General features: G+C 41.4%; 1 protein-coding gene across 1 annotated transcript; it reads right to left on the bottom strand.

The window, feature by feature from the left end:
- Positions 1 to 282: 282 nt before the first annotated feature.
- On the bottom strand, positions 283 to 24,901 carry LOC124111537 (high mobility group protein HMGI-C-like). Its single transcript, XM_048388451.1, has 4 exons — positions 24,263 to 24,901; positions 23,804 to 23,881; positions 17,086 to 17,130; positions 283 to 2,783 (listed from the first exon to the last, which is right to left on the bottom strand). Exons 1-4 carry the CDS (start codon positions 24,353 to 24,355, stop codon positions 2,700 to 2,702), a joined length of 300 nt encoding a protein of 99 aa, XP_048244408.1. The 5' UTR covers positions 24,356 to 24,901; the 3' UTR covers positions 283 to 2,699.
- Positions 24,902 to 26,528: the final 1,627 nt, after the last annotated feature.

The raw sequence follows: 26,528 nt of genomic DNA, 5'->3' as shown, positions 1-26,528 counted from the left end.
TCGACAGAAACAATGAAGAACTTGTATTAATCACCAGCCCTAAGTTAGTTATTTACACATAGCTTTTAGTCAGCACATATCTATAAGTTTATATCTACACCAGACTATAAGAGCTATCCCCTTCACTCTCCAACAAATTCCCAAGTCAAGGCCGTAGTTAACTTTTTTTAACAGGGGGGGCAAATATTTGTACAAGTATCACTTGTCCCCAACTTGTATTTTCATGATTCAAATATAACAGTTTTCTATAAAAAATCCAGGGGGCAACTGCCCCCACCCCCCCACCCCCGTTGGCTACGGCACTGCAAGTGATATACTGAACCGAAGAACAGTGGGTCTGTTAGGCTTGACATCATGTTGAAAATTATTTGGAAGGTAAAACGAAGCTCAGAGAACTTTTGAAGAGTGGTGCAAGTTACTATAACTATTGCAATAGTTTTGTAATAATTTTTACTAACAATTGCAGAAGTAACTGTGCACCAATTGTCCCCCCTAGCATTTATCCACCATTCAGAGATGAATCGAAACTATCTGTTAGAAACACAACATTATTCAGGCCACGTTCGATGTAAAATACTGGCAAGTCGCAAGTGAGACATATGTCATGATCAATTATCAACAAACAATCTATTCTCTGAGCAAACAGGGTTATATCTCTGTCTCCCTAGGCCTCTTTCACGAAGTAGTTGTAGCACAATGATTGTGAGAACTATTTCACTTTACAAACACTTCCAATGGCTGTTGTACTGAGATCGTATTGTGAAATGGCCAAAAGCAAGGAGGCTACATTTTGAGATGATGATATTTCATAGACACACGATGTATGGATTTCAGCCTTAGTATTCTATAAAGACAACCAGAGCTCCAGGTAACCTGCATATTTAGATTGAATAAGCATACTTAATCATCATTACCCAGTTTATTTGGAGTTTCTTGTGTACATATATACATGGAAAACCCAGGAGTATAACAACACTCTGTGCAAGGACCGATTACCAAATGTATTCTTTAATCCTTAATCCTTTAATCCTTTACTGATGGAATGCACTACATGACCTACAGGCCACACTTTTTTTTATTTTATGTTTCATGGATTTATTCCAGCTTTTCCACACAAGGTCGGTCGAAATAAAAAAAATAGCTATGTCAATCATTTATTCATTTGTATGAAAGTCATTCTGCCGTGGAGTTAAAACTGCAGCTGACTTCTTGAATAACTGATTATGATGTAAACATGAAACTTAGATATAACATTTTATATTGTATAAGAGGATCTATATCACAAGCAGGAATAAAAAATAATATTTTTATGTTTAATTCATTTCTTTTCAGTGCTGGTCCCATGAACAGCATTATGGGCAGAAATATTTTTAAAAATTGTCCATTAGTCAGGACCCAAGGAGTAAAAACATTGAATACCCAAAGAAAACTACCAATACCCAATGTGAATGAAAACACTCAATGGCTCCAAAGATTCTCTGGAGCCCTGTACAACATGTTGAGGACTTGCCCAATATGTATCCAAGTTGTCCTCCATAGATCGTGTCTCTGTGAACTAACTGCCTGCTTTTGTTTCTCAAAAAGTTTGTGAAAGGTATTGTAGGTATTATTGCTTTCTGCAGCAGGGCTATTATTTTGAAACTTAACTTAACTTATTTGGATATTTCAAAAGGCTTACTGACTTACAAGCTGATAATGCTTCATGTCAATATATTTTGGTTTCATTCATTTTCTTGCATCAAATCTAAACAACCTGTGATTTTGTACGTATTTATTTCACAGCAAGACATACACCAACATGACAAGACTCAAATGCCATAGAAACTCCTCAAATCTTAAAAAAAATTATTAAAAATTCCCATCTCTTTAATTCTCTAATGGTATGGATGTTCCCAAGACCTAGACATAACAAGAATACTAGCACCATACAGGACACACGTTGCATCGTCAGTACTGCATGGGTTTATACTAGGTTCGCCATCACTCCTGAATACATACAGACGTTTAGCTGTGTAGTTCCTGTTTTTACCAACAGAGTCAAAGAGTCAAAGACAGTTCCAGGAGGCAACCAGACCAATCAGTGCTCAGAATACATCGCACAAACGGCAATATCTTTCATGCAACATGTACCATTCTGTGGCCTTCTACTCTATACATTGCTCACTATCAGGCAACATTAGTGTTTGCACAAATTCCTGTACTGTGGTGAGCTTTTGGCTTCCAGGAGCTCTACACAGCCATATTTAATGACTCCACTTAACATAGATACGAGTCACCATAACACAGCGTATTGTCCATATGTATTCACAGGTGATGGTTGTACGTAGCGTATACCAACGTGTGATGTGTTCACGCTATGTCGTAATACCATACCCTCATCATAATGAAATGGTTTCATTTTCGGTAAAGAAGAACATCATTTGAATAATACAACACAAACATAAACAGCCGCCCATCTTCAGCCTTTCTCCGATTCCACCTGGAGCATCCTCTTGTCAGCTGCGGAGGCTGGGTTGCTTGTTTCGCAAACTTCATCGTTTTACAGAGCTGTTCCTGAAAATTAATTGTCTACTGGTCAGTCTTCCAGGGTGCTTTATCCCCTGTTATTTCACTTAAACCATTTTCTACAATTGTGTGGTTGTTGCTTGCTGCAGTTTGTGGTGTGATGCCATAGTTCTGTGTTACTGACACACCGCTCATCAATGAGAACTTGCCTCCCCTGATGTAGACGGGTCCTGGGGCTGCTGTGGCGGTGATGACTTCTCCTCCTCCTCCTCTTCCCTCTGTAACCATAGTAATGATTATGATAATTTTGTTTGTTTGTTGTTTAATGCTACACTCAGCCAGCAAAGTGATGATGGCCTGTAAAAAAATTGGGGAAATACCAGTGGTTGATATTATGAGCAATGTCCTATCAGGATACAAGGACCTGCTGTGAGTGAGTGAGTGAGTGAGTGAGTGCGTGAGTGAGTGAGTGAGTGAGTGAGTGAGTGAGTGAGTGAGTGAGTGAGTGAGTGAGTGAGTGAGTGAGTGAGTGAGTGAGTGAGTGAGTGAGTGAGTGCGTGAGTGAGTGAGTGAGTGAGTGAGTGAGTGAGTGAGGGTGGGTGGGTGGGTGGTTGAGTGAATGAGGGTGGGTGGGTGAGTGAGTGAGTGAGTGAGTGAGTGAGTGAGTGAGTGAGTGAGTGAGTGAGTGAGTGAGTGAGGGTGGGTGGGTGGGTGGGTGGGTGAGTGAGTGAGTGAGTGAGTGAGTGAGTGAGTGAGTGGGTGGGTGGGTGGGTGGGTGAGTGAGTGAGTGAGTGAGTGAGTGAGTGAGTGAGTGAGTGAGTGGGTGAGTGGGTGGGTGGGTGAGTGAGTGAGTGAGTGAGTGAGTGAGTGAGTGAGTGAGTGAGTGAGGGTTGGTGGGTGAGTAAGTGAGTGAGTGAGTGAGTGAGTGAGTGAGTGAGGGTGGGTGTGAGTGAGTGAGTGAGTGAGTGAGTGAGTGAGTGAGTGAGTGAGTGAGTGAGTGAGTGAGTGAGTGAGTGAGTGAGTGAGTGAGTGAGTGAGGGTGGGTGGGTGGGTGGGTGAGTGAGTGAGTGAGTGAGTGAGTGAGGGTGGGTGAGTGAGTGAGTGAGTGAGTGAGTGAGTGAGGGTGAGTGAGTGAGTGAGTGAGTGAGTGAGTGAGTGAGTGAGTGAGTGAGTGAGTGCGTGCGTGCGTGCGTGCGTGAGTGAGTGAGTGAGTGTTGCTTACTCCACAGTCAGCATGATAAAGGCTATATCATAATAGCCTGTAAATATTCAAGTCTGGATCAGGTAAACCAGTGGTTGATAGCATGAGCAACAAACCACCCTATGTGAGATGACACCATATCACATAGCCTGAGCACACAATCCCCATCTTGGTTTCTATGACAACCCTGATGTACTAGGACCCACTTCAGAATCCTCACAGAAAAGGAATGCTGTCAATGAGGATTATCACGTGAGTGAGTGAGTGAGTGAGTGAGTGAGTGAGTGAGTGAGTGAGTGAGTGAGTGAGCGAGCGAGTGTTGCTTACTCCACAGTCAGCATGATAAAGGCTATATCATAATAGCCTGTAAATATTCAAGTCTGGATCAGGTAAACCAGTGGTTGATAGCATGAGCAACAAACCACCCTATGTGAGATGACACCATATCACATAGCCTGAGCACACAATCCCCATCTTGGTTTCTATGACAACCCTGATGTACTAGGACCCACTTCAGAATCCTCACAGAAAAGGAATGCTGTCAATGAGGATTATCACGTGAGTGAGTGAGTGAGTGAGTGAGTGAGTGAGTGAGTGAGTGAGTGAGTGAGCGAGCGAGTGTTGCTTACTCAACAGTCAGCATGATAAAGGCTATATCATAATAGCCTGTAAATATTCAAGTCTGGATCAGGTAAACCAGTGGTTGATAGCATGAGCAACAAACCACCCTATGTGAGATGACACCATATCACATAGCCTGAGCACACAATCCCCATCTTGGTTTCTATGACAACCCTGATGTACTAGGACCCACTTCAGAATCCTCACAGAAAAGGAATGCTGTCAATGAGGATTATCACGTGAGTGAGTGAGTGAGTGAGAGAGCGAGCGAGTGTTGCTTACTCCACAGTCAGCATGATAAAGGCTATATCATAATAGCCTGTAAATATTCAAGTCTGGATCAGGTAAACCAGTGGTTGATAGCATGAGCAACAAACCACCCTATGTGAGATGACACCATATCACATAGCCTGAGCACACAATCCCCATCTTGGTTTCTATGACAACCCTGATGTACTAGGACCCACTTCAGAATCCTCACAGAAAATGAATGCTGTCAATGAGGATTATCACGTGAGTGAGTGAGTGAGTGAGTAGTAGTAGTGGTTTATTTCAGTAAATCAGGCCACAGGCCCATTTTACAATATATATATTCAAGCATTCAAACATGTTGCGCCACAAGTGCATGTAGTAATATCAATACTAATCAGTACAAGGGTATCTGAGACCATATACATATGGTGGTAGAATTAGTAGTTTATATAATGGACAACTGCTTGCTCCTCATTTTAAGAGCAAAGAATGTAAACTTGGCAAGATTATTGATTGTGAAAGCATTACTGGTGGTAAATAAAACCGTACATTTATGCTCTGATGGAGATGTATAATAATAACTTGGCAGAAAGTTTCTTCTAAGATCGTCATAAAACGGACAAACTAAACAAACAAAGTGAGTGAGTGAGTGAGTGAGTGAGTGAGTGGCGAGCGGGCGGGTGGGCAAGCAAGCGAGCGAGTTGAGGGGAACATGGGTGTGTGGCTCATGAATCATTAACTGTGAACCTCGGATCTGAACCTACAGTCTGGCACAACTAAGGGGAAATAACAATAAAACACTGAAAAACACAGGAAGAGCATTTTTACTAAAAAATATTTTTAATCCCCAAAAATGGTTCTTTATGAACTAAAGCAGACATTTGAAATACATATCTTTAATAATCTTCCTATTAATCATATTTCATTTAAGAAACCGTCTGAGCATGACATGTCTCACTCATACCTAGCTTACACAAACAGAACTTGTCATGTCGACAACTGTCAGCTTGATAGCACTTTCAGCCATTAATGTCCACTGGGGCAGTGTTGGAGGAGACTTAGTCCACATGTGTGGGATACCTGAACGTAGCATCTGCCTCCCTGAGCACTACGTCCATCATCTCACTGCTCCTGGAGATCATCGCCATCAGCCCTTAAACACTGCACAGTTCTTCTTGTTATATCTTAGAACTATCATGCCTGTTGTATGTTATTCTTAAAAGTAGAACATCTTTGGTATAATACGGAACCAAAATTTGAAATCAAAATACCTTGGGGTTTTATTAATGGATGATTTTATTAATAAGAAATAAGGAGTAGCTACGATTTTGTCCCAGTGCTCCATGTTTGTAATAGGGTGTCTCACAATCAGTACTGACTAGAATCGGCCCCATGTTTACAATAGGGTGTCTCACAATCAGTACTGACTAGAATTGGCTCCAGGTTTGTAATAGGGTGTCTCACAATCAGTACTGACTAGAATCGGCTCCATGTTTGTAATAGGGTGTCTCACAATCAGTACTTACTAGAATCGGCCCCATGTTTACAATAGGGTGTCTCACAATCAGTACTGACTAGAATTGGCTCCATGTTTGTAATAGGGTGTCTCACAATCAGTACTGACTAGAATCGGCCCCATGTTTACAATAGGGTGTCTCACAATCAGTACTGACTAGAATTGGCTCCATGTTTGTAATAGGGTGTCTCACAATCAGTACTGACTAGAATCAGCCCCATGTTTGCAACAGGGTGTCTCACAATCTGTACTGACTAGAATCGGCCCCATGTTTGTAATAGGGTGTCTCACAATCAGTACTGACTAGAATCAGCCCCATGTTTGTAATAGGGTGTCTCACAATCAGTACTGACTAGAATCGGCCCCATGTTTGTAATAGGGTGTCTCACAATCAGTACTGACTAGAATCGGCCCCATGTTTACAATAGGGTGTCTCACAATCAGTACTGACTAGAATTGGCTCCAGGTTTGTAATAGGGTGTCTCACAATCAGTACTGACTAGAATCGGCTCCATGTTTGTAATAGGGTGTCTCACAATCTGTACTGACTAGAATCGGCCCAATATTGTAATAGGATGTCTCACAATCTGTACTGACTAGAATCGGCCCCATGTTTACAATAGGGTGTCTCAAAATCAGTACTGAATAGAATCGGCTCCATGTTTGTAATAGGGTGTCTCACAATCAGTACTGACTAGAATTGGCCCCATGTTTGTAATAGGGTATCTCACAATCAGTACTGACTAGAATCGGTCCCATGTTTGCAACAGGGTGTCTCACAATCTGTACTGACTAGAATCAGCTCCATGTTTGTAACAGGGTGTCTCACAATCAGTACTGACTAGAATGGGCCCCATGTTTGTAATAGGGTGTCTCACAATCAGTACTGACTAGAATCGGCCCCATGTTTACAATAGGGTGTCTCACAATCAGTACTGACTAGAATTGGCTCCATGTTTGTAATAGGGTGTCTCACAATCAGTACTGACTAGAATCGGCCCAATGTTTGCAACAGGGTGTCTCACAATCTGTACTGACTAGAATTGGCCCCATGTTTGTAATAGGGTGTCTCACAATCAGTACTGACTAGAATCGGCCCCATGTTTGTAACAGGGTGTCTCACAATCTGTACTGACTAGAATCGGCCCCATGTTTACAATAGGGTGTCTCACAATCAGTACTGACTAGAATCAGCTCCATGTTTGTAACAGGGTGTCTCACAATCTGTACTGACTAGAATTGGCTCCATGTTTGTAACAGGGTGTCTCACAATCAGTACTGACTAGAATCGGCCCCATGTTTGTAACAGGGTGTCTCACAATCTGTACTGACTAGAATCGGCCCCATGTTTACAATAGGGTGTCTCACAATCAGTACTGACTAGAATCGGCCCCATGTTTGTAACAGGGTGTCTCACAATCTGTACTGACTAGAATCGGCCCCATGTTTACAATAGGGTGTCTCACAATCAGTACTGACTAGAATCGGCTCCATGTTTGTAATAGGGTGTCTCACAATCAGTACTGACTAGAATGGGCCCCATGTTTGTAATAGGGTGTCTCACAATCAGTACTGACTAGAATCGGCCCCATGTTTGCAACAGGGTGTCTGAAAAACAGTACTGACTAGAATCGGCCCCATGTTTGTAATAGGGTGTCTCACAATCAGTACTGACTAGAATCGGCTCCATGTTTGTAATAGGGTGTCTCACAATCAGTACTGACTAGAATCGGCCCCATGTTTGTAATAGGGTGTCTCACAATCAGTACTGACTAGAATCGGCCCCATGTTTACAATAGGGTGTCTCACAATCAGTACTGACTAGAATTGGTTCCATGTTTGTAATAGGGTGTCTCAAAATCAGTACTGACTAGAATCAGCCCCATGTTTGTAACAGGGTGTCTCACAATCTGTACTGACTAGAATCGGCCCAATATTTGTAATAGGGTGTCTCACAATCAGTACTGACTAGAATCGACTCCATGTTTGTAATAGGGTGTCTCACAATCAGTACTGACTAGAATCGGTCCCATGTTTGCAACAGGGTGTCTCACAATCTGTACTGACTAGAATCAGCTCCATGTTTGTAACAGGGTGTCTCAAAATCAGTACTGACTAGAATCGGTCCCATGTTTGCAACAGGGTGTCTCACAATCTGTACTGACTAGAATCGGCTCCATGTTTGTAATAGGGTGTCTCACAATCAGTACTGACTAGAATCAGCTCCATGCTTGTAATAGGGTGTCTCACAATCAGTACTGACTACAATCGGCTACATGTTTGTAATGGGTGCCTCACAATCAGTACTGACTAGAATCAGCGTCATGTTTGTAATAGGGTGTCTCACAATCAGTACTTACTAGAATCAGCCCCATGTTTGTAACAGGGTGTCTCCCAATCAGTACTGACTAGAATCGGCCCCATGTTTGTAATAGGGTGTGTCACAATCAGTACTGACTAGAATTGGCTCCATGTTTGTAATGGGGTGTCTCACAATCAGTACTGACTAGAATTGGCTCCATGTTTGTAATAGGGTGTCTCACAATCAGTACTGACTAGAATCGGCCCCATGTTTGCAACAGGGTGTCTCACAATCTGTACTGACTAGAATCAGCCCCATGTTTGTAATAGGGTGTCTCACAATCAGTACTGACTAGAATCAGCCCCATGTTTGTAATAGGGTGTCTCACAATCAGTACTGACTAGAATCGGCCCAATGTTTGCAACAGGGTGTCTCACAATCTGTACTGACTAGAATTGGCTCCATGTTTGTAATAGGGTGTCTCACAATCAGTACTGACTAGAATCGGCCCCATGTTTACAATAGGGTGTCTCACAATCAGTACTGACTAGAATTGGCTCCAGGTTTGTAATAGGGTGTCTCACAATCAGTACTGACTAGAATCGGCTCCATGTTTGTAATAGGGTGTCTCACAATCTGTACTGACTAGAATCGGCCCAATATTGTAATAGGGTGTCTCACAATCTGTACTGACTAGAATCGGCTCCATGTTTGTAATAGGGTGTCTCACAATCAGTACTGACTAGAATCGGCCCCATGTTTACAATAGGGTGTCTCAAAATCAGTACTGATTAGAATTGGCTCCATGTTTGTAATAGGGTGTCTCACAATCAGTACTGACTAGAATCGGTCCCATGTTTGCAACAGGGTGTCTCACAATCTGTACTGGCTAGAATCAGCTCCATGTTTGTAACAGGGTGTCTCAAAATCAGTACTGACTAGAATCGGTCCCATGTTTGCAACAGGGTGTCTCACAATCTGTACTGACTAGAATCAGCTCCATGCTTGTAATAGGGTGCCTCACAATCAGTACTGACTAGAATCAGCCTGATGTTTGTAATAGGGTATCTCACAATCAGTACTGACTAGAATCGGCCCCATGTTTGTAATAGGGTGTCTCACAATCAGTACTGACTAGAATTGGCTCCATGTTTGTAACAGGGTGTCTCAAAATCAGTACTGACTAGAATCGGTCCCATGTTTGCAACAGGGTGTCTCACAATCTGTACTGACTAGAATCGACTCCATGTTTGTAATAGGGTGTCTCACAATCAGTACTGACTAGAATCAGCTCCATGCTTGTAATAGGGTGTCTCACAATCAGTACTGACTAGAATCAGCTCCATGTTTGTAATAGGGTGTCTCAAAATCAGTACTGACTAGAATCGGTCCCATGTTTGCAACAGGGTGTCTCACAATCTGTACTGACTAGAATCGGCTCCATGTTTGTAATAGGGTGTCTCACAATCAGTACTGACTAGAATCAGCTCCATGCTTGTAATAGGGTGTCTCACAATCAGTACTGACTACAATCGGCTACATGTTTGTAATGGGTGCCTCACAATCAGTACTGACTAGAATCAGCGTCATGTTTGTAATAGGGTGTCTCACAATCAGTACTTACTAGAATCAGCCCCATGTTTGTAACAGGGTGTCTCCCAATCAGTACTGACTAGAATCGGCCCCATGTTTGTAATAGGGTGTGTCACAATCAGTACTGACTAGAATTGGCTCCATGTTTGTAATGGGGTGTCTCACAATCAGTACTGACTAGAATTGGCTCCATGTTTGTAATAGGGTGTCTCACAATCAGTACTGACTAGAATCGGCCCCATGTTTGCAACAGGGTGTCTCACAATCTGTACTGACTAGAATCAGCCCCATGTTTGTAATAGGGTGTCTCACAATCAGTACTGACTAGAATCAGCCCCATGTTTGTAATAGGGTGTCTCACAATCAGTACTGACTAGAATCGGCCCCATGTTTGCAACAGGGTGTCTCACAATCTGTACTGACTAGAATCGGCCCCATGTTTGTAATAGGGTGCCTCACAATCAGTACGGACTAGAATCAGCCCCATATTTGTAATAGGGTGTCTCACAATCAGTACTGAATAGAATTGGCTCCATGTTTGTAATAGGGTGTCTCACAATCAGTACTGACTAGAATTGGCTCCATGTTTGTAATAGGGTGTCTCACAATCAGTACTGACTAGAATCGGCCCCATGTTTACAATAGGGTGTCTCACAATCAGTACTGACTAGAATTGGCTCCAGGTTTGTAATAGGGTGTCTCACAATCAGTACTGACTAGAATCGGCTCCATGTTTGTAATAGGGTGTCTCACAATCTGTACTGACTAGAATCGGCCCAATATTGTAATAGGGTGTCTCACAATCTGTACTGACTAGAATCGGCCCCATGTTTACAATAGGGTGTCTCACAATCAGTACTGACTAGAATCGGCCCCATGTTTACAATAGGGTGTCTCACAATCAGTACTGACTAGAATTGGCTCCAGGTTTGTAATAGGGTGTCTCACAATCAGTACTGACTAGAATCGGCTCCATGTTTGTAATAGGGTGTCTCACAATCTGTACTGACTAGAATCGGCCCAATATTGTAATAGGGTGTCTCACAATCTGTACTGACTAGAATCGGCCCCATGTTTACAATAGGGTGTCTCACAATCAGTACTGACTAGAATCGGCTCCATGTTTGTAATAGGGTGTCTCACAATCTGTACTGACTAGAATCGGCCCCATGTTTACAATAGGGTGTCTCACAATCAGTACTGATTAGAATTGGCTCCATGTTTGTAATAGGGTGTCTCACAATCAGTACTGACTAGAATCGGTCCCATGTTTGCAACAGGGTGTCTCACAATCTGTACTGACTAGAATCAGCTCCATGTTTGTAACAGGGTGTCTCAAAATCAGTACTGACTAGAATCGGTCCCATGTTTGCAACAGGGTGTCTCACAATCTGTACTGACTAGAATCAGCTCCATGCTTGTAATAGGGTGCCTCACAATCAGTACTGACTAGAATCAGCCCCATGTTTGTAATAGGGTATCTCACAATCAGTACTGACTAGAATCGGCCCCATGTTTGTAATAGGGTGTCTCACAATCAGTACTGACTAGAATTGGCTCCATGTTTGTAATAGGGTGTCTCACAATCAGTACTGACTAGAATAAGCTCCATGTTTGTAACAGGGTGTCTCACAATCAGGACTGACTAGAATCGGCCCCATGTTTTAAATAGGGTGTCTCAAAATCAGTACTGACTAGAATCGGCCCCATGTTTTAAATAGGGTGTGTCACAACCAGGACTGACTAGAATCGGCCCCATGTTTTAAATAGGGTGTCTCACAACCAGGAGAGACTAGAATCGGCCCCATGTTTTAAATAGGGTGTCTCAAAATCAGTACTGTCTAGAATCGGACCCACTACCCAACCCTTGGTTGGTTGCTATGTTCAACTTCAAGTTTGTTTTAACAAGATAGTTTCATCCTCCACACAAAAACATACCATTTCATATGGATGACAGATTTAGGAATAGAGACATATAATTTATTTATGTTACATACATCATATTAATGGCGCTGTTAAACATTAGACATTAGATAAATCTTACCTATGTAAAAAGGATGTGACATGATGACCACGAGGTCATCAACTTGCCATATTTGGATTCTGAATAGGCAGTGAACGTGTTGAAATGATACAAATTTGTCAACATAATCTTCTGACCATTAAAATTTTATAAGCAATTTGTACATGTGTTTTTGTAGACATATAAATTTAGCTAAACTTAAGATAAAGGCGAGGACATCATTTTGTTTTTCCTTTAATCCAAATGATAATTATATATTTCCAATTTAGTGCTACAGGTTGCTTGAAAAGCAATAAAATTATGTTTTCCATAAATTATCCATTATGCATGGTGTCATCACAGCGACCATTTTGTTTTTCAGTTAAAATGTTCATTAAATGTTTGAAAAAAATATCTTTCATATATTAGCTTCTTTATGTAATATCTCAAAATGTTTAGGAATAAGGGACACTTCTATTTGTTTTTCAAAAGATATTGAGTTGGTCGGTGCATACGCATTTATTAATTAAATCAATCCTGCACATTCTAAAAACTTGTTAGTTATTTGATAGTTCAGTGAATTAATCCAAAATCAAATACATTCCATTGTATTTCAGAAAATCATGACAAATTTAACATTTGCTTTCAAATAGTGCTTATATACTGATAGAAATAAGTATTTGGTAGACAAGGCTGGGAACTCATGATAGCATATCATTTCATTGTGCCTTAAACTTAGTACTCCCTTATTCAGTTCCATCAGTATATAAAATTGATATACTCTCTCTCTCTCTCATGCCCATGCACAACCGAGACAAATGGAATGCATTTGAGGGAAAGAAAGTGTGTTGTTATGGCATATACATCTGTACCAGGACAGGGGCATGCCCAACTGGACCGGCAAGACTTCCTACAGAACATTGTTGTGGTGTTTTATTTCTACGACGCAAAAGCAAAGTTAGGATCCACATGATTAAATCTAGACTAACAGTTAGGTAATGAAAACATTTCTTTAAAATAATTATCCTTTTTTTCTTCAAAAGAACCTTATCTCTTCTGTTTTTTTGGAATCAAGGAAACTAGACTTTGATTAGCTTGATCTACACTTGCCTAGGCTTTTAGTAAAAACTCTCTCTCTCCCTCTCTCTGTCTGTCTGTCTTTCTCTCTCTCTCTTTCTCTCTCTGTAGTTTGTAAATGGTGAAGAAACTGTACTTTTGACCATGATCAATAAACATGCTTCAAAAATGGATTTCTGATTGTATCGAAACAACTTATTTTTTACATATTTTGATCCTGGCCCTGTTGGAGGCATGTCAGTTGGAATAAATAGTTTGATAAATTTCTTTTATAATTTGGTGTTTTTGGTGTTCGTTCTTCTTATCCATGATATATTTTGTGCTTGACTTGTTTCCAATATCAAGTGCACTCTGAGACTACCATCTTTGCCTGTTTAGTCATCATCTTTCTTTAATCTTGTCAGGTTTGCCCTTCCACATAAATGAGAAGCACTTGAGTTGAAGGTTAGCTATTATATTTGTTTTAGGATTAGGAAGAGTTGTGAAAGGATGGTTTAACATGGGTAAAATAAAACTCTTTGATACTGTTATTCTTCCAAATGGCTGCAGATCTCAACCAGACCATCATAATTTTATAAGTATTCTTTTATCTTTGTAGTTTCTTTCTACCCTTTCTGCTTTGTCATGTTGAAATTGAATACCTAGTAGAACAAATGGGCGCTGTGACCAATCTAGTTTATGATGTTGAAATACTATGCCTGGAAACTGTTTTGAATCCATCCATAATATTTTATTTTGTTCAATGTTCACTTTGAGTACCAGCAGGGATGAATAAGCATCAAGTATGTTCATAGTTGTCGGGAAACACATTTCTGATCTGTCAATATAATTGTTGTATCATCTGCAAATTGTGTTCAGAGATATTCAATATCAAGTACGTCAAAGAAAATATTTTATTATGAAAAGTGATAAATATTCTAAATATCTCTATTGCATATCACTCATCATCACATTGAAAGCTTTTCATATATTTATTAATCTCTATCACTTATTTATCAGTTAATAGTTAACTAACAATTTTAGTTATTTTTTGTTCCTCTATTATTACTTGTCATTTTTAAAAAAGATAAATGATACAATGAAAAAAAACAAAATAAAAACAAATCTATCTTATAAATAAAATATTCATAGATTTTCCCTGCCTACACCCATGCCATTAATTCTGGGTTCAATTCATTGAAACAACAACACCAACTTCCTAAAGACATTTCTAATCTGACCCCATCACATCAGCGTAACCTTCAACCAGCACCATCTAATTGTACACATTCATCACAAAACATCAAACGCGCCACATCAAAGGGTCTTCACGCCTCACTTTCCATGGAGGTGCTACTAAACCACTATTTATACACTTACAAACACTACCAAACATTTGTAGGAGTCTCATTCACCAAGATAACAAGCTCAATTGGATAAACACCAAGAGGCCACGTAAATCATGGAAGTTTGAACGCTCCGGGTTGGAGTCGAGCTACATTGAGAGCAAGCACCTGTTATTCAACTTCTTGACCCAATGACCTCTCGTGAGCCCCGGACCCCGCGAGGTCAAGAGAGCAGGGTGTCGTATGACGCTGGTCAGCTAACTGTCACCTCGGTGGAGGCACCGTCCAGTGCGTGGCTGCCCCAAGTTCAGGAATCCCAAGTACAAGAACGATCGAAGAATCCTAAGTTCGGATTAAAATGATGAAACGGTATATTATATCCCTTTCACTATCAAATTGCTCTCTTTTTGGACGGGGGTTTAGAGTTAAAAAGATATAAAATTTCATAATTTCAGCATGTGTCCGATAGAGGCCCCCCGCGTTTTGAGAGTAAATAAGAAATTCATTATTTTAACCACAGTCCCATGTACAAGCTTAAGTAACTATAGATGAATAAGTGATTTCATCAGATGTATAAGTATTAAATATACAAAACAGAGTCCAGATATTCGTGATTATCAAACTTATATATAGTCTAAAATCCCGTATGAAACAAAAGCTTTTTCTTGGGAAAAGGGAGGACACGTCCTTGCGACAAACAACCGATCGTTTTATGTTTTGTTCTTGCAAGGTTTTAACTTTTTATCATATATCTTTTTTTTTCTTTTTTTAAATTACCCCTTTTTCGTGACGGTAGTAGGGTGTGTGATCGGAGGGGGGAATGTACGGGATGGTCATGGGTGGCGAAATTTCTTCTTATAGGGTACTACCGAATATGATTCCTGTAATATTTACTCCAGACAAAATTTTATTTAAAATAATTTGTCGTTATTTTAAAGTTAAATATAATTAATTTTAAGGGTCATTGCAGCATATGAAGCAATGAAACGGTGCAGTGCACTGTATGTCTTGATAATTACTATAGAGCCTGGAATGAACCAATGATCATGTGGACAGTGGTCATGATTGATGGATGAAGTGACAGATACCCATAACTGCTCTTGATGCGCTGTGGGTACAATGAATATTATTGTGTGTCCCTTGGGACGCAGAATATCCTTTTTCTGCGTCGAATCTCAACATTTGTGCGTGGCGTAAAACCTGGACATATTGGCGATATATATTATAGGAACAGAATAATTTAATTTATAAATATGCTGAACACTCAACACGCAATAAACGTACTTTTAAATAAATATTTGAACTCATTTTAATTAATTTATATTTCACCTCCCTTTTTAAATTAGGAAGTAGGATCTCGTCGCTTCGGTTACGCTTCCTTAACCAGACACACTTTCACTTTTAATCTTCAAATTCAGATTTACTGCCTATTATTATATTGCGTGGTAATGATAGAGCAGTTTCTGATCTGCTACTACGATTTAACATTCGCAAGCCGGTATAATGACAACGCCCCCTCACCTCACCGGGATACTACAGCCGTCAACACTGGAGAAGCGACCAGCCTTTCATCTAACGCAGTTTATGACTCACTTTACATAATAGATCCATTTAGACTAACACGATACATATTTCAGTGGATTAAAACCAGCCAATTGCTTGCATGAATATTCTAGCATTTGATTTATTAGCAGTTCGGATTCCTAACATTTTCAGAGGTTTGCGTTTGACGCAGTTCTCCCCCTTTAAATGCCTCTTCAGGAACGGAAGTGTTGACACTGGATCTTCGAAACTGTGTTTCTCCGAGAATCTGTGAGCGAGTTTAACACCAGGAGCATGTCATTTCACGCATTGTACCACCCCATTGTACCTCTCTTTTGTTGTGTTTTATGTAGGCCTAGCTTACAACAGGGTTAGAACTTAACACTAGCCCACTAGCCTGGGGCTAGTACAAATTCCCGAGGGCAAGTACAAATTCCCGAGGGCAAGTACAAATTTCCCAATCTCCCCATTGCTTTAACATTCCAGGAGCATTTTATCTTTACCTGGGCTAGTAAAAGCTTATGAGTTTAGTTGTAAGCACAACACACCGGGGAACGGAGAAAGGGCTTCACGTCGTATCCAAATGGGGATCAAACCGTGTGACAGGCAAACGCGCTTACCAGCAGGCTACCACAACGTTGCGTCTACACATACATGGGTACTGGGGCCTACCCTGCGTGCTGTAGCCGGGGGAATTCCGGGTTTGAATTGGTCCCCAGAAACCTAAGATGGTCGTGAGAGGCGACACAATTAAGGGATCGGGTGACTTGCGAGATAAATGATAAATTGAAGGAGTGAGTGACTTAAAATTTAAAATCGCATCCGCATTATTTCAGCAATATAGCGACGGGGTAATTTGAAGCAAAGGTGGCATATTGTCATCACCTGCTCCTTGTTCTATTCGTGTCATCGTACCTCGACGTTGTGGACGTTGCTCATGATATCAATCACTGGTTTGTGTGGTCCAGTCTCGGTTATTGACAGATGCTGTCGTATATCTGGAATACTGCCGAGTGCCGCGGTAAATAACAAACAATATTCTGTCACAAATGTTCCCCGGACCTATATCATAACAATTATAACATAATCTATAAAATTATCTTTGCGAGTTACATGCTCATTAATTGTTATTTTCTGTGACATACTTACATATTTCCTTGGTCTTCCGCGTGGTCTCTTTGGTGTATTCATCCTCTGCAAAATAAATAGGGACATATCTTCTTCTTAAATAAGTCAAACATATGAACGTACTGTGCAAAGTGTATCACCTGATTATACCGAAGAAACAAGGGGAGGGAACCAATGGAGTTGAACGTCGTTGTGTCGAACTCAAAGTGACCTCAGGAAAGTTCAACCTATCCGAGTGTTCGACACATCCGAAAACCGGGTATCAAGCTCATCAGCAAAAACCAAAGGAATTATATCGTTGTACACGTGAACTGTTGTTTGTTTGTTGTTTAACGCCGCGCTCAGCACTATTCCAACTATATGACGGCGGTCTGTAAATAATAGAGTCTGGACCAGACAATCCAGTGATTGATATCATGAGCATCGATCCACGCAATTGGGATCGGTGACATGCATCAACCAAGTCAGCGAGCCTGACCACCCGATCCCGTTAGTCGCCTCTTACGACAAGCATAGTCGTTTTTTACAGCAAGCATGGGTTGCTTAAGACCTATTCTACCCCGGATCTTCACGGGTCCGTTAAACAAGTACAAAAATGATAATTTTCACAGTTTTCAGGTCGACCTAACAGGACAATTTTACGCTTGTATTTGCAATTATTTACTTCAAAATATGTGCGCGTTAACGGAATATTTGCAGCTCCGACGTATCAGAAGTCAAATAATTATGAAAAGTGTAATAATTTGCCGGGATCCGACAATACGGTAGACATATTGAAGATTACTGCTTCACATCATCAACAAAGGTCGCAGAGTGAAATGACTGCATCTCGAGTTCACTACATCATAGTGAGTGAGTGAGTGAGTTGGGTTTAGCGCCGCTTTTAACAGTCATCCAGTTATATCACGGCGTGTCAGCTTAATGTGGGAGGAAAGCCCGAAGAGATGCAGGTCTTAGACGTTTATCACTTCGGTGAAACCCACGAGCACGGGTATGGTGCTGACAAACCTAGAAACATAATTGGGGCGAACCGGGATTCGAACCCACAATCATAGGTTTCTGGCGTGCCCAAGGGACGCAACTCTGCACAGCGAATCGCGGCGCCTTAGACGACTGTCACTACATCATAATAATAATTTTTCGTTTTCAACCAGGACATCACAACGTTCCCGTTTTCTTCCCATGAGTATATACACTACTCAAAAGAAGTTAAAGAACACACGGTGTTTTCATATGTCTATAGTTTATCTGTCCTGGCATGATTGTGCTTCAAACACGATATCGCCTTGAAGATCGAACCGGTACTTTTACAACGGAACAGGGTCGGTTAGGTAGCCCAGCGGGCAAAGAGTTAGCTCGTCACCCCGAAGTCCCGGGTTTAATTCCAAGCCGATTTGCTGTGATATTGCTGGAATATTGCTAAAGGCGGCGGAAGAACATATCCACTCATAACATCATGTCATTAATGACGAATATCCGCATAAGAATCGGCCACAAATAGAATTCCCGTGGAACTAAACTCGATGTTGGGCGCGACAAGCAAACACTAGCCACGGAGCTACGGAACTCTGTGTGTAGAAATGCTAACGCAATTATGTGTATGTTGTGGTGGTATGACCCCGTCCGTTCATCAGGTCATTTGTTATTTCCTCTCATTGCATACTAAGCAGTAATCAAACAGGTGGCGCTGAAGTCATGTGACTCCTGGTGTCACGCCCTAATGTGAGCGTCAGGTGAAGAAGCTTTCTGAAATTGGAAGTTATTCACTCACTCACTCATTCCCGAGCGTATGTATACGTTAACATTTTAACCTCGAGGCTAAAGACACACAATTTCTTCGTCATGGTCCGGGTTCGATTCCCTACATGATGTACTGATGATCCCTGCCGTGATGGGGTGGTCGGGTAGCCTAGTGGTTAAAGCGTTGGCTCGTCACGTCCAAGACACGGGTTCGATTCCCGACATGGGTATAGTGTATGAAGCCCATTTCTGGTGTCCCCCGCCGTGATATTGCTGGAATATTGCTACAAACAGCGTAAATCCATACTCATTCACTCCCTGCCGTGATAATTTTGGATATTGATAAACGTGGCCTAAAACCGTTTCACCCACTCACATATTCAAATTAGGTACATCAGTTTCGAAGCCACGTTGCAGTCACGATCACAGCGGTGGCCACTGTGTGCTTCAAATGAAGTACCGGGTATATCTATTCGGAAAGCAAACCCAAGTCTCATCCATGACGAGCGAACGTCTTAAAGCGGCGCTGCAGAAAGGCGAGATGTCATCGGTAGTGCTTCTCAATGCGTGGCCCAGGCATCGCGTCGTCAAGGCTCAAGCTTTTCATTCAGTTCAGTCTATCGGCCGACCGTGACCTTGAGTTAGACATCTACACATTTCAGAGAAATCAAAGGCGACCATCACCTGCTAGTGGGGCCCATTATACCCCTAACGTCACCCTCACTGCTATACTCGGCGAGATTCCTCGACCTCAGCTATTTGCGTGGGCGTACAAAAGTCAGAAAACATTCTGTAATTCGCTTATGTATCACACTGTCACATGGCTTGAGCAGCCACCCACTCAACTTTCCTTCTTTATCGAAGCCAGTCCTACACGAGTCAACAGCACCAATAACGTCTGAAAAAATATGTGGGGCACAATTCCCCATTTCAACTTGACGACCCAACACTCCACACGAGACATCGGACAAAAGATGGGGATTTGCTGGCTTGCTGTGGAGTAAATTAGCATGCCTTGACGGATGAAGGATCTTAAATACTGCAAGTGAATTGGATCAAGTCTTTTTTTTGCGACTGCAAATTATGCAAAATAAAGCCCCCACAACACCTTCCTATAATCCTAGTGTTTAAAGAGTTTGACCGTCGGGGCGAAGACAATGGTTTGATCCCATTCATGGGGCGGTGGGGTAGCCTTGTGGTTAAACCGTTCGCTCGTCACTCTGAAGACCCAGGTTCGTTTCCCCACATGGGCACAATATGTGAAGCCCTTTTCTGTGTCTCTCCCGCCGTGATATTGCTGGAATATTGCCAAAAGCGGCGTAAAACAATACTCACTGGTCCCCTACATATAAGTACGACGTGAAAATGCTTCTTCGTGGTTCTTGAATGGCGATGCTGATGCTTTGATATAAGGGGCGTATAACCCCATTCACTCACTCATGCGCCCGGTTGATGGTATATTTTGAAATATATTGTGATTGAAGTTCAAGATTTCATATATCATCATCACGTCTGATATAAACTGCCGGGGTAAAGAAAGTATACACACATGTTTGATGGTGGCTAAACTTGAAATGAACAAGAAATGGTTATTCGCTGGTGATGCATGTGATACGGATTTCATAGACAGTAGGACCTGCATCATATCAATGTGTATCTCCTAACACATGACGTCACATCACGTCTCATTTACTGGTTCGCAATTTCACAGTACACGGTAATGGGCAGAGTGAAATGGGAATGTTCAAGTGTATACTTTCTTTTGGCCGGCAGTTTAGGTCGCGTTACTGTAATAAGGGGTACAGTTTGTGTCTAGAGTACCCGACCCCGAACCGACTAAAGTGGGGATCGGGTGGCCACAATGACTGTTCATGCATGTAGGTATTGTTCAACTCTGGCCACTGATATGCCCGTCGATCATCCATTGGCCATGGTTTGTCTGGTCCAACACATCACTCCCACATAAATCTCAGTCCTAACCAGCGCCACCAATCAAGACGTCATCGGTTTGGACATGTGTCCAGACCACGGAAAGAACGACTCAGAGACGTCACTTCCGTAGTGTATCAAATGTGTCATTCACCATTCTCATATAGGATGGTTCTTGTCTGTACTTGCGCTGCATCACCTTTCACCCTCCCCTGCTCTATAGACCGCAAAGTTCAGATATCTTTTTTCTGCTTTAAGCTTTCTATCTTCTCATAATATACCGTCTAGGTAATACATTTGTTTTCCAACACCAAACAGAACTAAGATTCTTTTTTCTTCTTTTTAAAACAGAATTCTGACCGCACCACTTTAACTTGAAATATGTCAGAATGTATCATCCAGAATCTTTCCGGTATATCGAAGTCCGGGTTATAGAGGTTACATCAACACATGAAAATACAGTCATATTACGCCTGAACAGTTACCCAATATCATAGAAACGGCCAGCTCCTTGAAACCAGATCTATCACGGAGAGCGTTAAAGAAAATCCCTTTTTTAGCATCATGTGACTTTAAGTTTCCTTGTTCGTTTTATCACATACCAGGATTACGTGACCTAGTAATACCCCATAAGGCACATGCCCATGCACAACCGAGACAAATGGAATGCATTTGAGGGAAAGAACGTGTGTCGTTATGGCATATACATCTGTACCAGAACAGGGGCATGCCCAACTGGACCGACAAGACTTCCTACAGAACATTGTTGTGGTGTTTTATTTCTACGACGCAAAAGCAAAGTTAGGATCCACATGATTAAATCTAGACTAACAGTTAGGTAATGAAAACATTTCTTTAAAATAATTATCCTTTTTTTCTTCAAAAGAACCTTATCTCTTCTGTTTTTTTTAATCAAGGAAACTAGACTTTGATTAGCTTGATCTACACTTGCCTAGGCTTTTAGTAAAAACTCTCTCTCTCTCTCTCTCTCTCTCTCTCTCTCTCTCTCTCTCTCCCTCTCTCTATCTCTCTCTCTCTCTCTCTCTCGCTCTCCCCGCTATAAATTCATTTCAACAGTTATTAACTATCTCCATTCCCTCTGCAACAGCTCATTTCGTGTATTTTTAAAGCTGTCCATTTTGTTTGTGTATCAAAAGGGTTTACAGCCTTAATTACACGAACAAGCTTCCCAGCAAAATCATCGCGGTATGTACAGAATCGGGCAAATAAACCAAGTATAACCCGGATGCCCCGGGTTTGCTCGTCTAAGACAATAACAGTTGTTAAATGGTGAATTATGGCATACAACAGGGGTATATATACAGCCGTGTACGGGAGCCTGTGTATAACATCAGCCAAGTGGGACTTGGCATCTAGCAGGTGAGAATGGATGTCAAGTCGGTGCATCGTGCTCGCCAGATTGTGTAATTCATTCATAAATTGACAAAAACGAATGCATTGCACGCTACCCGATTAAGAATATTTGAAAGCAGTTTTCTGATTTAACAAATACGTTTTGAGTACAGCTGCGTCAGCTAAAGTTTACAATGCTTATGCAACTATATCTGTAAGAAGAAAATACACCATGGTGGTACATTATGCTGCACACACAAGCACCTGCGCATAGTTTTGCAATGTGTATACAAGCTGTGCATGTTTCTTGCATGTTGATGAGTGTCGGTCTTTGTTAAAAGCAACATGCTTGTTGATGCGACTTCGAACACACACATAAGCCTAGGCATCCATCTAGCCAATTCTGACAGTCTTCAAACATCTGCCACCCGCATAAACTCCCCCATCCACCCCAACATAGTTCCCTCCACCCCCTCCCGTCGCTATATCCACTCCCGCCCACCCACCACAAATCAAGCACGTGGGTCCGTCTTTATAGACAGCACATGACCAACAATCACATGGGAGGTTTTCCCAACCCACTTTCCACGGGCTTAAGAATAGCATTCCTCGAAAGAGGGCCGAGAAACAGCCCGTGAAGTAGTATAAATGATAAGTCATTCATAAGATGCGCACGGGTACACGGTCTTTGATGAGTGGGTGCATTAAAGGTAGAGTTTCGCGTGCGAGGAGATCAACATCCCGCTGCAAACGAGACTTCACCGAGATGATCCCAAAACAAATGCTAGTCGCATCGACGAATTCCGCGGCGTCGGACAAACTACATCGCGACGTTAAACACCCTAGTAGAAAATCTCGCGGTCAGTGAACTCTGCTGACACATTGAAATAAATTAGTGCAAATCGTCCATAATTGTTATCATACGCCAAAAGAATTCGCATTGCTTAGATATCCCGTGCAAAATGGAATTGAGTACATGTGTATCGTTTTTAACGCTGAACCAGCTGTCTGGCGTGTATAAATTCCAATATTACCTACATGGTGGCATACAACTCCGTTCACTTTTAACAGTGTGCGACATTACATTGCAAAAATTCTATGTCGGTTAACTGTTGGCACTATTAATATGACAGGGTCATAACTCATTACATGGAATTGATAATGAGTTAAATGTAATCAAATAGACATGAAACAACATAATTATATCCGTATTACCATAAACAATACATATATATATTTAATGATAATATAACAATACATACATACATACATACATACATACATACATACATATATATATATATATATAATGATAATATACACATATATTGCTCCTCTGTATGGCGTCATAGAGACACGTTGGTTGTCAAGGCCGCTCTACATGATGACGAGGTCGTACTGCTGATATGGCAGAGATATTCTTATATAACGTACACATAAATCCCGATATGACAGGCTGTAAATCACGCCCATTGGCGTTTATCCGTGCCACACATGAACTAAAGATTGTATTAGGCTTGTCACGACACAACTTCACATGAAAGCCTACATATGTATACCTGTAGCCCGTCCGACGTCAAAACATCTGTAAAAAATAAGCTTTTATTTTCCAAATAATCGCGTGTTTATACTTTGGATAGGATGAAGTTTACGAAATCAGTACTTATAAGCAGTATCACATTCTCATAAGTTACAATCGATAACAAGGGCAACTCACCAGTAAAGATTTTGCCGGAGTCTTATTTTTGCTCCCTTTGGGTCTTCCGCGAGGCCGTTTTAACTTCGGTTCTTCTGGCTACACAAAAAAATAAAATAAACCCTTTTAACCTTCAATTTTGTTCCACATCAACAGGCCTACGATGTATCTTCGAATAACAAAAATATAATCAGATCGCTATGTTCAAATATTTGTTGTATACACTATATATACATCGAGTAATATCCATATGCCAACCTTATTTGTAAACAGAAGTTGTAAAAACACGTGTATAAGAAAAACAACATTATTCACCAAACACGTTATGGGGTACATTGTCTACATTAAACAAACCAATGTGTCTTTTATACCCCGGGTCATCACTTATATGTTTCTATTTTATATTAAATTAGACTGAGACTTTAATTGACAGAGGTACATTAATTATAGGAGCGTTAAGATACGCTGTCATGTTCTTACCTCTGGGGGTTTAGGCTTTCGGGGTCTGCCCCTCTTTTTCTTGGGGGGTTCCTCTTCCCCCTGTCCCCCCTGCGTCTCGGCCACGTCCGCCATGGTGTGGACTCAATGTCCACTAGGTTAAACTGTCCACGCCTGCGTTCAGGCTTCGATACTGAGACGGTTACCTGTATATGCCAAGGCAGTACCCAACAAACACTGCTAGACACGGCAGCTGTCAAACGGAAGAAAGTGCTCTTACGGTCGCTCGCTCGCAGTGAAACTACCCAAAACTTGTCTCGTGATCACAGAACCCCCTTTCTCGTGAGTAATCCCGGGGGATGGAGCTGTAGGTGAGTGGGTAGGGGCGATTGGGAAAATCTTCCCCTCTAACTCGGCCGCAATGAATGGGGGTTACCCATATCAGCTGGCACGGCGTGACCTCGTTAGGCGGCGCTGCAGTCAAAATAGACTTAGCCCAGTGAGCGGGTTTCGCGGCCGGCTGTCGAACGGATTTAGGGCAAGAAGCAACAGGTTGCAAAAATATACAACCTCCGACGTCTGGGAAGAGAGCCCTAGTCCACACTTTACGTACCAAAACAACAAGTCGAGAGAAACGTTCCGCTAATAAGTTAAAGCCATTTACATGTCAGAGTGCGGGACATGGCCGTCGAGGGGAGAGGAAGGCTTGTTGACGAACATATGTATTGCCATGAACTTGAATATTGTTTATATGACTGAGACGAAAGTTACAAATAAACATGTTTTCAAAACAATGAGGAAATTATTTATCAAATACCACATGAGAACCATCTACGTGGATTATTCTGAGTCGCGGACACTTGACCTTCTCAATGCTCCGCCATGTCGCCTGTTTAAACGGGAGTCGCGATGTGAGGTAATTGATCCTGGTGCGTTAATTCGTATAATTAATTATCTAAGAATTTATTTCAATATTTAGCCTTTACTTGGTGCTTATTAGATGCACTAATCCAAATGGTATGTGTTTACGCTTCGATGGAAATATATTCAGTACATAAAACCCCTACAGAGACGAACATATTCAGTGTTAATGTGGTTTCAAGATGTACTGTATAGTGTAAAATATTTAGATATGTTTATACTTTTTTTTTCAAAACTAGAAATCTGTATAATTTAGTATAATAAATGTAATTTTTAAACTGATTCATATACAAATTGAGATTTAAAAAAAAAGCAAATTAAGTTCCAAAATATGTTAAACATCTCAAAGTACTAGCCTACATTCTTCCCACACCTTGAGCCGCGGGCTGACGTGTACGCTGTGTCGCCTGGACCTGGCTCGGTCTGTACGCATACCTGTTGACCAGGCGCATTGCGCAACTGTAACCGGTTCCTTGACAATCATACTTGCTAAAACCACAAGTATGCGTGTGTTTTTATATTTGTACTGTCATTGCGTGTAATTATGTTGCTTTGCAAATAGAGTTCACACCCACAAACCCACGTGTATATTTGACATGCGATGTACGCCAGCCCTCGTCGCAGATCTATTGCAAGTGAGTTTAGCCGTTTGCCCCTTTCCGTGGGAGGGATAATGACGGAACGGATTGGATTTTCGACGCAGTGAGCATCATCAAATTATAATTTATTACTGCAATATCAAATCTACCACCGCTGTATCACAGATAGTGTTTAGTTGTTTTACATATACGTGTTATAACACGACTTATCACAGCTGTCACTGCAATAATCGAAGCTATGTATCTAGATATCGAGATATAGGTTCGAGATATCGATACATTCGAGAGAACGGAGTTCGAGATAACGAGATTCGACTGTATATGTAGTCTATACGATATCACGTATTGTTCTGTCGACATCAATATCACAGATTAACATATACTTGTAATACATACTATATATGCGACTATGCTTGTTGTAAAAGGCGACTAACGGGATCGGGTGGTCAGGCTCGCTGACTTGGTTGATACATGTAATCGATCCCAATTGCTTAGATCGATGCTCAATCCATAATGTCAATCACTGGATTGTCTGGTCCAGACTCGATTATATTACAGACCGCCGTCATATAGCTGGAATATTGCTGAGTGCGGCGTTAAACAACAAACAAACAAACAAACAGACATACTATATATTATAACTAGACTTGACCATAGCTATATGGCAGCTATATACAGCTGGTAAATATCGACATCGCCATCACAGAATGCCCGTTACAGATATATATTTTCACACTCCAGCCCAACACGTCACGGTCACTCCAGTCTCGTCTAATGTTAACGGCGAA

Source organism: Haliotis rufescens, unplaced genomic scaffold (assembly GCF_023055435.1).
Source record: "Haliotis rufescens isolate VD_foot unplaced genomic scaffold, xgHalRufe1.0.p SCAF_71, whole genome shotgun sequence".
NCBI classification, from domain to species: domain Eukaryota; kingdom Metazoa; phylum Mollusca; class Gastropoda; order Lepetellida; family Haliotidae; genus Haliotis; species Haliotis rufescens.
The sequence above is the reverse complement of the archived record's forward strand: the minus strand, read 5'-3'. Positions and strand labels throughout refer to the sequence as shown.